Source organism: Leptonotus elevatus, chromosome 21 (genome assembly GCF_054856555.1).
Source record: "Leptonotus elevatus isolate MCC_2025b chromosome 21, RoL_Lele_1.0, whole genome shotgun sequence".
NCBI lineage: Eukaryota > Metazoa > Chordata > Actinopteri > Syngnathiformes > Syngnathidae > Leptonotus > Leptonotus elevatus.
This window is the reverse complement of record NC_141259.1, coordinates 9,853,895-9,869,030: the sequence shown is the minus strand read 5'-3', so window position 1 is coordinate 9,869,030 and position 15,136 is coordinate 9,853,895. Positions and strand designations below refer to the sequence as shown.

The 15,136-nt window shown below is 40.7% G+C and overlaps 2 protein-coding genes across 2 annotated transcripts in view; both read left to right on the top strand.

Moving 5' to 3' along the window:
* Window positions 1–4,736, top strand: part of reck (reversion-inducing-cysteine-rich protein with kazal motifs) — a 28,322-nt gene extending 23,586 nt beyond the window's left edge. Inside the window, exons 20-21 of the mRNA XM_086066495.1 lie at window positions 381–536; window positions 1,470–4,736. Of these exons, the coding sequence (XP_085922621.1) occupies window positions 381–536; window positions 1,470–1,691 (378 nt within the window). The 3' untranslated portion in view covers window positions 1,692–4,736. The remainder of the gene's footprint in view (window positions 1–380; window positions 537–1,469) is intronic.
* Window positions 4,737–5,165: 429 nt separating this feature from the next.
* stk17a (serine/threonine kinase 17a) lies at window positions 5,166–15,044 on the top strand. Its single transcript, XM_086066636.1, has 7 exons — window positions 5,166–5,634; window positions 9,423–9,635; window positions 11,857–12,004; window positions 12,085–12,211; window positions 12,301–12,349; window positions 12,430–12,606; window positions 13,580–15,044. The coding sequence occupies exons 1-7, from the start codon at window positions 5,453–5,455 to the stop codon at window positions 13,947–13,949; spliced, it is 1,266 nt and encodes a 421-aa protein (XP_085922762.1). The 5' UTR covers window positions 5,166–5,452; the 3' UTR covers window positions 13,950–15,044.
* The last annotated feature ends 92 nt before the right edge of the window (window positions 15,045–15,136 follow it).

Sequence of the window (15,136 nt, the reverse complement as noted above, 5' to 3'; positions counted from 1 at the left end):
CATTCACTGCCATTGACGGCTATAAACGTCAACATTTTATTTGAACTATTTTTATTAGTTTAACACTTTTTCCCAATTTTGTTAACAAGAGTAGGAAAACCTAGAATTTTTTTGTTGTACATCTAGAACTGATATGAAATTTGCGATTAATCGCAAGTTGACTAGTGAAGTCATGTGATTAATTACGATTAAAAAAATTAATCGCCTCTTGCCCCTAATTTTTAATTATATATATATATATATATATATATATATATATATATATATATATAATTTTTTTTAATGAATTTATGGCAGTGAACAAAATTAAAAACTCCATTGGGACAGGTCGTCAATAATCCTCAGATTTTTGTTGTTTGACTTCATATTCGTTTTTACAGCTAAATAAGAACCAGCCGGTGTCAGTCCACGATGTCCTCCAAATCCTGCGACTTCACGTGTCCGTCCCACAGTGTGACGTCTTTGGCTACCTCAGTATTGACCACGAGCTGGTGATCCTCATTGCTGCTGTGGATCAGCATCCAACGCCTCTGCAGGTAACACACACACACCACTGGGTTAATATACTCATTTTATTATAAGGTCATCAGCAGGTTAACCCTATAAAGCCAAATGTATCATATTTAATACAAGACATTTTGAGCCGTCTATTTCATGAGTATAATATTTTTTTTCCCATTAAAACCCTGACGTGTATGATCTGACACATGCATTTCATGGAAGATCCATTAGAGGGTAGTATCACCCAGCTGAACCTTGCAAGCGAAAGGAAAAAAGAGAAAGAAGAGACACTTTTACTTTTAATAGTGGGAAATGTTCTTTCTGATTTTTTTAAATACTAACACAGTGGTAACTCTCGAGTGTGAACATAATTAGTTCCTGCGAAGTGTTCAAAGTCCGAATTGTTCAACCTCCGGAAAAAAAATTCCCATAGGAAACAATGTAAATGCAATTAATCCGTTCCCAAGCTCTAAAAACAGAAAATTCCCATTTTAATTTATATTTATGTTTTTTACATTTATAGTAAAGTACAGTATTTCAACAATAAAAAATACCTTACCTTTTTTGTTGTGCTATGATGGCATCAGCGGATGATAAATGCTATGTTAATGCTAGCTTTAGTTCAGTGCTGAGTTGTGTGTATTTTACATTGGGCATATTGTTAGACTACTAAGCGGCCCTAAGGGGGGGTCCTCGAGCCAGTATTTACAGATGTAGTGTGGTCTGTTTATTATTCTATTTTTGACCGTTATAAATGTACGAATTGAAAGCATTGTGTATCAAATATGACACAAATCATTGTGGAAGTTGATAAATAAATAAAAAATTGTTTTGTTGTTCAAAAGGACCAATAAATATTCAGAATCAGCATTTTTTTTCTCATATATATTTTTTCATATATTTCACGCTTTATAGGGTTAACTGTAAAAGTCACAGGGAAGCATAATTGGGCTGTCTCTATTTTCCAGATTGAAGCCTGCAGCAAGGAAGCCGAGAAGATCGATTCCCTCATCAACTACGCCAGTCCGACGCTCGTCTCCCACGTTCCCCTCTCCGCTCTCGTTGCCTCCGAGACCAAGACGTCCTCCGTCACCTCCTCCGGGGGAGCTCGACTATCGCCCCTGCGCCCCGCCCTGTGCTTTCTCCTGGGTCTCTTTGCGGCCGCAGCCTTGAGCCCCCAACAGCTGTAAATACCCAATACGTTTATCATTCCCGTGGCCAGAAGAAAGCCTTCGGACAATCTCGCCGGCGTGTAAAACAATCAAGGTGGAAAGGCTTTTAATTTGAAAAGCTTTGTACATACAGTATTATGAGCAGATGAGTTGCTCACTTTATTTCAGTGCATTGGAGCGCGTTGAGAGCGTGTGCGAGTTTGTGAGATGTTTGTGAAGCATCTGGCTTCAAATGATCAGTGTTCAATCCCAGCAGCAAGCTCTTCTCTGACATTCGTTTGGTCGGAATTGTATTAGGTATGTTTTTGCGTCAGTGCGTGTTCTCTTTAATGCTCATACACACGTCAGCTTGGTTGCTGTTGATACGTCCGGAGTGTAGTACCAGCTATCAATCAAAATGTGAGGTATACCTCGTTTGGATCACAAGCCTCAGCAGTGTTCGAGGTGCCTTTGTTAGACTAGCTCCACTTTCACGCAGCATTGAAAAGGGATGGATCAATATTACGGTGGTAATTTGCTTCACGCGTTTTCATTACCAAAGATAATCTAAGAGATTGTGTGGATCACAAATAACCCCATCTGTAAAGATGGGAGTGTAAATTAACGTCGGGGGACGGACAATATGTGCCTACCTATTTTTATGCAATTTTTTTAGGTATGTTTTTGTGCTCGCAACAAAAGTGAGTACACCCCATTTGAAAATGTCCCTTTTGAGATGCGGTTCGCCGTAGTTTCGCAAAATATTTACTCAAATGTGTTCTCGTAAATTGGATTTCATTCCAATACGACTGCATGGGAAATGTACAACATTGAAATTAGAGATAGACTGATATGTTTTTTCAAGGTCGATACCGATAATTAGTAGCAAAGGAGGCCGATGACCGATATTTGGACCCAATATTCATTTTCAGTAAAAGGGAAACAAATATTTGTGTGAAAAAAAAAAATTAATAATTCCAGTTCTTAATTTGAGTTTCTTGAACAACTTTTCAGATTTGTTTTACTTTTTTAATTACAAAATACACATATTTGTTTTAAAATTCTAACAAAAAGTTCAGGGTCTTCAGCACATCTTTAAAAACTTAAATTAAAACTTAAATAAATAGCTCTGTATTAATTTCTCCGGTAAATAAAGTTTCCCAATTTTTTTATTTTTTGAAATGTTTATTTTATTTTATTTATCTTTGTTATAATTTCAAACAATCACAAAAGGTGCAGAGCGATCCCAGGGACTGAAAACTGAAAATGTAGCTCCCTGAGGTAAACACAGTTTTAAATAGATCTTTTATCGGCCGTTAAATTCTTTAAAAAGGCCGATACCGATATTCGTCATAATCGGCCCGGCCGCTAATCGGTCTATCCCTAATTTAAATATTCTGTAATTTTACAACCTTAGTTGTAAGTGTCACAACGACAGCTTTGCACATCCCTTCGATGACTTAAGGTTACAGATGTTAGTTTTTTTAGGGCCCCTGTGACGTTTGAGAAATCTGGTTTACAGGCATGAGTTGATTTTGGCGCACCTAATTCTGAATTCCAAAAATGACACATTTTGTTGGCGTATACAGTATTAGTTTTGTGCCATCTGGTTAGCCATTTTCTAACCACAAAACAAAAGGATGGCTCATTTTAGGTTCCTGTTTCCATGTGCATTAACGCTGATCTTCCAGTTGTATTTGTTTGGACCACAATTTAATTGAGACCGACTCAGGTAGTGTGCTAAATTTTGCTTGAATTGCTTTAATTTCAAGAAATTCGATGATTATTTTTGCTCACCCAGACCGATAGGAACTGAAAGTCGAAACATAAGGACTTTGTGTGCGGGATGATGACATGAGATGGCTTGGGACGATTTGTGTGTGGATATGAAGATTTGAGAAATGAAAACAAAACAATGTATGATGTCATCCTGTACGGATGACGTAATATGTCATCCTCTACGGATGACGTCATACATTGCGATCATGACTGGTGAATTGTATTTTTCCTCATTTGTGCTAGAGATGGTTTCCTGATAACAAAAAAAAAATACCCTGCATCATCCTCTTTTTTTTTGTGTGAGGCCAGTAGCTCTTAAGTTTAAAGTATTAAAAGGGATTTCATCTCTTTGTACATTTACAGTATAAACTAGAAGCCATCTAATAAGACAATCAGCTTCTTGCTACCTATACTCCTCTCGGGGTAAAGATTTCCACTGTATGCCTTGCATAATAGTGTCTTATGAAGTATTATTACTAATGCAATATCTTCTTTTTTTTTTGTTAAGAAAGTTCTCTATATTTGATAAATATATGGAAATGTTTGCGATATCATGTGTGCCATGTTTTTAAATAGATGTTATTTTTGTGCATGATGATAGTGATGAAGTGATTTTTATCCATTTGTGTTTCTGTATCTATTTGTATTATCTAACTGACTGCCTGTACAGCACACACGTCCCAGTCTTTACCAGTATTACTGTGCAAGGCGGTTTAATTCAGGGTACAAAGGAGTATTATTGCCACAGCGAGGAGAATAAAGTAAAATTCGTTTTTTTAAAATGTGTGAGAATGAAGTCGCATTATTAGAGAATTCAGTCAAAAGTTGTAAACTTATGGGAATAAAATCATAATTATAGAGTGAATGTAAAAAAAAAAATCCCATTTTATGACTTTGGTCTTCTAATATTAGGACTTATCCCAAAATTTGGGCTTTATTGTCCTCATGTTTTCAATTAATTCTAATGAACCTAAACAGGGAAACCTCACCTGGCTCCTATTATTGTATGTATGTGTGTATCTACCTATCTATTATTATTATTGTCATGTTTGTCATAACTGAATGTTTTCATTCCAACATTGGTTATATGTTACTTATAAAAATTAAATTGTATATGTCTTGTTTTCCTCCAACATATGGAGATCTAAAAGTCTTTCCACACTTTGTTGAATTTTCAGGACTGCAAGACGAAAAATGTTGCAATTAAGATGTGAAAAATGAAATGAATATAATGTGGCAGAACAGCATGGCTCTGTCTAAAGTAAAAAAACAAAATAAAGATGAGAACAATTTGTGGTTCGTTTACTTTGTGTCTTATTTTGTACATGTTGGCTTACCAAATTGACTGCTTATGTATGTCCTGTTTTGTTTATTTTTTGAGTATTTGATTTAGTAAAAGTCACAATTTATTAAAGAAATATGGAGCAGTCGACTCACATTTTTACATGAAAATGAGACAACCAAACTGTTTTGATTTCTTTTGTCCACTTGTTTGTCTTTATAATATAATTTTCATACAATGTTTAAAACACATCTAAATATATCTCTGTAAGTTTTTGTTTTCCTCACTGGAGTTTTAAGATCATCCGTGGGGGGAAACTAAAAAGAAGAGACCGCACAAAATGTATTGGTTTGTTTGATTTTGAAAAGATAACTGACAAGTATTGGTACGGCCTCCTTCGCTTTAACCTGATTGGCCAGTCAACCTGTCAATCAAACCGTTTCCACGGTTACCGCAAGCTCTCAGCCGGGAGGACAGAACTGGAGTGAACCGCTGACAAATGAAAACACGGACTGACAACTTTTAGCACCATGAGCTGCCCAAACGCCTTTTTAGACTAAACATTACGATTCTTTTTCATTTCTAACCAACACATTTACCTTTAGACGAATGTTTACGTGTCTTTTGTCGCGCGTTTTGTTTTATTCGCCAAGGTTAGCTTTCGACTGAGGGACTTCACAGAAGGAGTTCAAACGGAACTTCTTTTGATATTAACGTTTTTGATATTCAAAAAGACGCCATGATCCCCGAATGTCCACGTGCCGTGGAGACGGCGGATAAGACCAAATACCAGCACAGCCCGCCGGCCGAACCGAACCGGAGTAGCGTCGTCGGCGGCTTGTTGAGCGAAATTACAACCGTCATCAAGAACGAACCTTTCACCGACCACTTCACCATTATACCCGGCAAAGAACTTGGAAGGTAAGACCGCTTCAACCGCTTCTTCTCTCTGGGCATTTGTACACCCAAAAAATAATAATAATAATCGTAAAAATGATGATTATAGTAATATTTTTTGTCTGTATTCATGTAAATGTTGAAACTTCCAAAAGAGTAATATCAGTAATATAGTGTTTAGAGTCAAAAAGTACATCTTTGTCTCTCTTGCGTTCACTTTTGGTTAGTTAAAATCCTTTTTTTATGCATTGTTATTTACTGTGTTAAAGTATGCAAATAGGGATGAGTTTCATTATAGGCTCAACCAGGGGCGTCACTAGTACTTTTTATTATCCCCCCCCCCCCCCCCCCCCCCTTCCCCCCAAGGATGAGTGACAAGTGGCCACCATCTTTGTGGAATTTAAAATATGGACATGGAAAGAGCTCTTCAATATTTCCCCACAACAAATAAATTAAGAAAAAAAACATGGACTGCTTATGTATATGACCTGTTCTGCTGCCCACACTGCTTTTTTTTCATAATCTTCCATCTGCGCTATTTAAGTCCAGTTTTTAGGGCTGCGTTTGAAATTTGAAGGTGTTTTTTGGACCAGATTTTCTAAAAGCAATATCACCACAAAAAAAAGCAAAATTTTGGAACGCATAGTCCGATTATTATTATTTTTTTAAGTCTTGCTGCTTTTCATTTTGACAGATTAGAATTTTTGGGAAATCCCGTCACGTTGCTAAATGAATGGCAATTCTTTATTCTTGACCGTCGTTGATTTTGGACCAACACAACATTCCGATTGTAATTTGTTTGACTGATTAGATTTAATTTGAGAAAAAATCAAATAGCATGCATTGTATTTAACTTTCCATTGTAAATAAATGTACACATATTTGAATATAATGTAAAAAATTAAGGGGATCCAGTCATTCATTTTGCCGCCTCACTGCAACGTTTAAATCGGTTTCTTGTTGTTGTTTCTTTCAATATATGATTGATATATGCTTTTCCAATAGCTGCCATCATTTTGTGACGTGTGCATGCGTGTCTCCCACAAGTGCAACAGCTGTATAAGCACTGGAAAACAACAGTCGTGCCAAACCCACACGCGTGTCACCCCTCACTGAAAGCAACATATTTATCTGATCTTTACGCATCTGCAGGCCTGTGGTTATTTTTCCAGCCACTTTTTTTTTTTCTTCCCAAAAAATGCGATGGCTTTTAGTGTGATTGTAAAAGATTGTGTGTTGAAGCACACTTAACCCTCGTAAGTATTTCCAAAGACTCGCTACGGGCTGGCATCAGTCATCAGTTCTTTTTATTCGCCCCTCTGCCCTTGAACTGTGCGTTTTGTTCAGCGAATGTGCTCGTAGCGCTTCGAAATGGGTTAAGTATTGATTGACTTCATTATGTTTCCATTGTTCACTCAGGGTGGTCTGTCGCGACATTAAAAAAAAAAAAAAAGAGAGAGAGAAAAAAAATCTCTTGACTGCTGGATTACAGTTTAGTGAGGCTGTAGTGAAGCGAAATGAATTCCTGTACATGTTTCCGTTCCTGTGGGCAAGTAATGGTCATTAATAAAGTCACGAGGCCCGCCCAGTTTTGCACGGAATATTCTTAAGGAATAATCAGTCACAACGTTGGTGCGAATCGACTCTTTTGTCTGTTAACCTCGGTGTAACCTCAGATGAGATTTGTTGGCTGAATCCGAGTGAAATGGGCCACCAGTCTCCTCCTCGAATAGCCGTATGACCGATTGAGTGCGTGCGTGCGCGCGCGCGCGTGCGCCTTTGCGTCGTATGACCTGACATTGTGACTCAGCTTAGCTACCAGATCAACATCAAAAGGTTACATTGATCTGCAGTGCCCATACCACTCCGCATACTGCAGCATTGTCGTCCGTAAGTCATCTGACGCAAGTTCGCGTGAATATTTGAGCCCACCAAAGACCACTGAATCTGAAAAAAGCTTCTTCTTTTTTTTTTACATGTTCGTTGGTGTAGGCCTTTAAAAGGAACGACGGAAGGAATATTAGAAATATATGAATGTGTAAAAGTTTGTTTTGAGCATGACTGTTCAGTAAACCACCGTCAGGGCCAAATAAAGTGGCAACTTTCTATGAGAAAGAAGATGAGAAACAATAATCAAGACCGAACGCAAACTCATTTAGTACGATTCGGAATCGATTTTAAATGTCCCAAAATCGATTTTTTTTAAATTATTTTATACTGTCTTCCCTTTGTTTGTGTGTGCCTTTTTATTGGGAGCGCTGTTCATGTTGTACCCGATTTGGCCACTTAGGGGCAGTGTGGTTTCACGCAGTCTGATACACTGTTAAGTTGTAGCCACATTAGAGAGTAGAAGGAAAAAGTCACGATCAAATTATTCCAATAAAAGTTGTGTGTTTTTTTTGCAGCGTGGGGCCGTTCTTTTGAGTAGCGCGCTAATTAGCATTAGCGAGTCAGACTGGAGTAGATCATTATGATTCCTTGAACATCTATAAATTGAAGAAAAAATCATTGTCAGTCAAATCCTTGTGAATCAAAAATGGTTCTAATTCGAAAATCGATTCTGAATCGAATCGCACACCCAGAAAACAGTTGAACCAGGATTGGACATTCATTACCTGAGCCCTGAACCGTGATTGGCTGCTGCCTGAGCCCTGAGCAACTGTGATGTCATTTTCAGTCCATAGCAAGTGACAAAATGGCCGCCCCCTGATATAAATAAAAACTGCATAAGTCATATTCCACAAACGCAAATATTGATCAGAATAATAGCATGCTTGAACCCGTGGGACTCCATAGAACATATTATTGTAAACAAGGAAAAAAGAAAAGCATTTTGGCTTTCCACCACTCGTCCCGCCTGCGTCCGAAAGCTTTCCTCATGACCCCCCACCCACCAGATGGCTACCGAGCCGGGCTTGAGGATGCAGTTTAAGGTAATGCTCTCAATATGCCCCTGCAGTGGCGTCCCAGATGGCCCGTGGCCAAGCTCATTCCGTAGAGTCTGCAAATGCCAGGCGACAATGGAATTCCATATGGTTAAGACACCAAAGCTTTTTCCGGGCTGGGACTGCGTGACAGGAGGGCTACGCTCGCATTAGCTCGTGCGCTACGAGACTAAGCTTTTGAGTGATTGCGCCCGCGCCGTGTCTGCGCCAAATACACTAATATAAGAAATAGTATTACAACAGTTTTTTTTTGGGGGGGGGGGTCTATGGAATTGACATGTTAAAGTTTAACAGCAAGCACAATTCCCCTTAAGGGAAAATATTCATATTTGCTACCAAACACATTTGATGTCAGCTTAGCTTACCACGAACATACACACAAAAGCCATCGTTTTCAGGGCGGAGTCTGTTAGCGAGGCTGCCGGCTTTAGAAATGTGCTGACGCGGGCGGCTTCAGTACAGGCTGTGGTCAACCAGTACGCTTTCTAAAGCGCAGGTCCGGTCTCCCAAACCACTCAGCAAGTGTGTCGGCCCTGTCCAGTTGTGGCCGCACCGAAAACACACCCACTGCCCACCGGCGCTGGACTGCCAAAAGTTTCAACTTTTACATCAGGGTTAGCAAGAGTTGTTGTTTTTTTTTGTATGTGTCAATCCCAAGTGCGCTAAAAAGCATAAAAGCAAGAATGAAAACATCAAATTGCCTGAAGCATTCTAAAGTCTCTTGTGATGATCATGTGGCTAATGAAGTCACTAGATTAAAATAAATAAATAAATAAAAAATAGCTCCAACTGCTCAAACTGGAACATCAAACAGTGGCCGCAAAACGTCATAAACACATGTTGACAGAATTGTCTTTTTGTCTTCAGGGGCAAATTTGCCGTGGTCCGAAAGTGCGTGAAGAAATGTTCGGGTCAAGAATACGCCGCCAAGTTCATGAGGAAGCGGCGAAAAGGGCGGGACTGCCGCCTGGAGATCATCCACGAGATTGCGGTGCTGGAGCTGGCGACGGACAGCCACCGGGTGGTTAATCTTCACCAGGTCTACGAGATGGCCTCCGATATGGTGCTGGTCCTCGAGTTGTAAGGATGCAATTCTCGTTTTTTTTTTTTTTTTTTTTTTTTTTAATCAACCAATGAACTGTCAGATTATTGAAGTATATCTTCTGGCACTTAAGGAAAAGATTGGTTTGAGGTTTGCATGGTGGCGTGTGGAGGGCAAGATCTGTGAGCAGGATTTATGCCCAAAACAGCATTTATTTACAAACAAACAAACAGAAAAACTGAAAACAAGACACTTTGGAATAATCAAAGATACTCCATTAACTCTTTCACTGCCAACCCGTTGAATCCTTTTGTCTATGGGAGTGAATGTGTTATGATTAATCTTGGTCTTTAGGAGGATAGAATTTAAGAGGGGTGTGTAGACTTTTTAAATCAGCCGTATTTGTGTCATCGTGTCCACCAATTGACTGTTTTGTATGCGTGAATGTTGAACTGAATCTGAATCGTTCGTTCATCTGTAAACCATCATTGGTTGGCGAATAGAAACTGATCTCAATAAGGGGACAACGCGTACGTCACGATATCGTTTCACAATAGCCAGTGGAAAACGATATTGGCAAGTGGGTTCTGAGCTGCCGGGCCGCTGTTTTCCCCCCTCACGTGACCTCTGTGCGAGGGGCCACGCGTTTGCATGTCACGTGCGCTCATCGGCCTCCACTGTTATCATGAGAGTTGGATTTCGGCCAGCGTGGATCTCAATTTCAATCTTTTCCCCCCCCGGGTCGATTCTTTCACTTCTTTGTTTCTGTGAGTTTTCTCCCTTCAGTCTCCGCCTCAGTGGCTGAAATGCTACTCCATTGGGTTGAGGTCTAGGAATTGATTTGGCCAGTTTAAGACTGTATACTTCATGTTGGGAAAGACGGCTCTATACTGAGCACATTTTTGCTTTATTTGCAACTCTTTACCTCCTCTTACCCCCCCCCCCCCCCCTCCTGGGATCTTCCACCATCGCCATTTGCCCTACTACTGAAAATATCCGTCAGTTGTTGAGCATATTAGTCTGGAGCAGGCAGGAGGTCACCAAAGAAATTGTAAGTCAATATTAATAGCATCTAATGTAGTGGTTGCCCTCAAGTCTTCTGAACGCCCTTCGACCCCAATCGGCGTCCGTGCGTGTTGGCGACTGTCACAATACAAAAAGAGACGTCATCAAAATGACACGAGAGGAGAGCCAAAGTGAGACGGATCGGACACGGACGCTCACGCACAATCAAACACACGCTCGCTCTCTCTATGGGAACCAGGTCAAGCATGGCCCTGACATGTCCAGCGGGATGACATCATTGACCGTCGCGGCGTCGTTTACACGATGCTGTGTGTGCGTGCGTGTGATGCCAGTCGCATTGTTGGAATAACTCGTGTTCGCTGGACCGTTCAAATCGAGCCCACTTAGTATTGTTGCGATCGTTAATAAAAATGTTTTTGATCATTTTCTCAAATGTGTCTTATCTGGCGTCGGAGCACTCATTAGTTCCGATTGGCTCAAAAAGGGGGGGGCGCCACATTTGGTGCAAATGAAGGTCTTTGTGTTTCCATACGCAGACACAAGCATGAGCGCAGGATGCGGGGGCCGCCTTGAGGCGTTCACATGACCTCACTCGGATTTGTTGCGCCTTTGAATGGAATCGGTTGCAGCGGCACCAATTTCAATCCATCCCTGCGAGTGCGTGAACGTGACCTCGTTCGGGCGCCGCGCGGGCAGTGGGCCACTCGGCTTTTTTCTGTCGCTTTTGTTCCTGTGGGGTTAGCCGCTAACTGGCTCGGACCTCCATTGTTCTCATCCGGCGTCCCATCCACTTTGAATTCATAGTTCAGCATTTTGCTCCAAAACGTGAGCATGCGGCACGTTTGGCGTCGGTTGCCGCTTTGATTACGCTTGGCTGGGAAAAAGAATGCGGTCCGATTTAAAAAAAAAAAAAGTGCGGCAGGGAGGTTGCGCAGTTGATGAGTGGTGAGTGTCGTGTTCAAATCCTAAAAAAAAAAAAAATCCAATTGACTTCCAATGCCTCTAAAATGCTTCCCGTTTGTTTCATCACCAGTTTCTCTTCTGACCTTGACCAAATCCAAACGTACGTTCTTCCTCAGAGATGGGGCCTATTTCAGCAGCACCCTGGGGGGGGGGGGGGGGGGGGGGTCCTGTGTCTATTCCTGACTAACTTGCCCTTATTTCCTTTTGACAGGATAGAAAAAGAATTTTTCACCTGATGCGATTTTCCTGATTCCGCTTTTGTGCGTCCAGCGCCGCGGGAGGAGAAATCTTCAACCAGTGCGTGACGGAGCAGGAGGACGAAGCCTTCACTGAGAATGACGTCAAGAGGCTCATGAGGCAGATCCTGCAAGGGGTCGCCTTCTTGCATCAGAGGAATGTCGTCCATCTTGACCTCAAGGTCGGTGCGGGAAAGACATATTTATAAAAAGACTGGCTCGAAACGTTTGATTAGATTTTTTTTTTTTTTTTTTTTATCAGCCTCAGAACATCCTCCTGACCAGCGCCTCGGCTCTGGGTGACATCAAGATTGTGGATTTCGGTCTGTCTCGTATAGTCAGCAGCCACCAGGAGCTTCGAGAGATTATGGGAACTCCAGAGTACGTTGGTGAGTGAGACGCTGTTCCTCGACTCGACCATCTTCACATGATTAGTCGTGATAAGAATTTTTATTATTTTTTTTGACTCTTCTTACAGCTCCAGAGATTCTAAATTATGAGCCCATAAGCACAGCAACAGATATGTGGTAAGAAAGAAAAATCACACGTGACACATTGACAAGCTTTGATTTGTTAATTTTTGGTATTTCTTGATGCTCTCGCTCAGGAGTATCGGCGTTTTGACCTACGTGATGCTGACAGGCTTGTCTCCCTTTCTGGGCAAAGACAAGCAGGAGACCTTTCTCAACATCTCCCAGATGAACGTCAGCTACGACGAGGAGGAGCTGCAGGACCTGCAACAGGCCGTGTCCTTCATCCGGACTCTGCTCTGTAAACGGCCACTGTCAGTGAAAACGTTTTTTTACATTTTTTTTTTATTCCTCATTATTAAATGATTGCGCGGGTGGTAGTGTTCATTTCGTCAACACACATTTTTCACCGGACTAAAACTAGACTAGACTAAAACCCTCATGAATAAACAAAAACTAGGACTAAATCAGTATGCATTTTCGTCGACTAATGAAAATGAGACGAAAATGTACTTCACTTCATAAAAACTGGGCTAAAACATACGGACATTATAGTTCATGAACAAAAACAAGACGAAAATTTGATGATTTTGTCATGTGACACCCCCCCTTTTCAAATCTGCCGCTAGCAAGTGCAACATGCACAAACACATCGGACAGACAGGAGGTGGTTTCATGCTGAAAGGTAAAAAAAAAAAGAAAAGTTAATTATAGTTATAATGTAACATTTACGGCGATAACGTTCCAACAATAATGTTAATCCGACCGCTAACTAATGCTAGCTAACTTACTAGCTCATAGCATGGAGCCATACACTTGTTGATATACTGCAATTGTGTGTGAAGTTGGTTTTCATCGAAAAAAGATGAGAGAAATTTTGATGTGAAATAGTTTTAGGTCCGAAATGTTCAACATTATCTGCTGACAAAAAAAACATACAGTGGTTAAATGATTGTCCTGACGAAAACTAGACTAAATATTAACCGTTTTTGTTGACTGAAACTAGATGGATAAAATTATATTTTCTTGGACTAATTTTAATATAAAGACTAAAATGCTCGATTTATACTTGACTAAAAATGGACTAAATAAAAACAGGATGAGGTTGACTAACTATGATCAAAACTAACAAGCGGGATTGAAAATGGACTAAAACTGAGACTAAATTTAACAATGGGGATGAAATTAACACTACAGGATGATTTGTTACCATTTCTCGTGTGTAACTGTGAAGTGTTGAGATCTTGAGTCAATTCTCAACGGTTTTCCATTTCCGTCTGAGTTTAGGGTTCGAGCCACAGCCCAGCAGTGTCTCCAGCATCCGTGGCTTCAGTGCGGAGATCCTCAGGAAACGGAGACGTGCGGTAAACACCCGCCGCTGGAAGTCCAGGATGCGTCCGGCGCCGGCGGCCTCAGCGGCCCGCAAAATCCCACCACCGCAACTTGCGCCAACGGCGTGGAAGCGGAAGACGGTGAAGGTCCGGTGACCGAGGACCTGATCGTCATGGCCGCCTACACCCTGGGCCAGTGCCGCCAGTTGTCCAGCGCCGAGAAGGACGCCCTGGTGGTCGTTGACAAGAAGGCCAACTCCAAACGCTTCAAGTTTGAGGAGCCCTTCAGTGTCCTGAAGGGCGTCCACGGGGAGTTCATCTATTGAAATCTCACACGTGACCGGTAGAAGGAAAGGGGTTACTTTAGTCGGGGGTGTTGGTAAAAGGGTGTCGCAGGAAACACGCACCGCCATCCGTTGTAAGTTAATGTTCCATGTGGATGTGTGAAGTTTAGAACGATTTTTGAAGTGGCTCCTCATGAAGGACTAAAAATGGGACCCCACCGCAACACGGACTCTTTTTTTTTTTTCATTCAACAACAAGAAGTTGTTATTTCTCCTCCTTCTAAATTTTAATCATATCACGCCAGCTAAGAAAAAATTATAAGCAACCTTTTGACCGAAACCGGGAAGCAAATCTTCAAAAAAAAGATGAGACAAAGCTCAAGAAAGAACTACAGTGGATGTAGGAGGTGAATACAGCACCCTCTAGTGGCCAAACTTGATCTATTGAATGATGGCTGGTGAGAACAAATGAATTCAAATGTGCATACATGATAAGAATTTCTTTCTAAAATGTTCGTAGTCATCTTCCTTTTTGGTGGGATCATGAATGTTTAATATTTGCCGGCAAATACTTGGGGAAAAAAACACAAGTATGCCACAAGTTTAAAAAAAAAAGAAGAAGCTAAACATGGTTCCGCCTTCATTTTATTGAAATGACACTTATGTAAATACGCTGTACAGTACACGTTTGATTGGTTTCACACTAAAACTGAGGGGAAACATTTTTTGCCATAATTTGGTTGTTCTAATTAATAACTCAGCACTTAACATTCAGGCGCATGGTGTATTTGTTTGTTTTTGGTGCCACGATTAAAGAACGTCACTTAGGGGGTTTTTTTTATATTACATTTATAACAAGCTCTTTTTTTTTATTGTTCTCGTTCTTTTTTTGTACATGATGGTTGTTTATTTAATTTAAAAATACAGTGCTGTTAAATATGCATGTCATGTTATTTGTGTAACATTCAGTATAGGGTACAACTTGAAGCAACCCGATAAGTATTTGTTCTGAGTTGTACATATTGACTGTGAGCGTTCTCGGCTTTCCGGTTGTGGAAAGTACACGTTTGAAACCGTGGGAAAACATTTGTACATGCATGTCTTGTACTGCATATAAACATTTTCAGTGTTTTGGGAGTTGCATTTGTGATTTATGAAGAGAAAATTTTTACAGTGTGCAGCATTTGTACACCCCCCCCCCCCCCACCCCCGCTCCCCTCATTATAGGT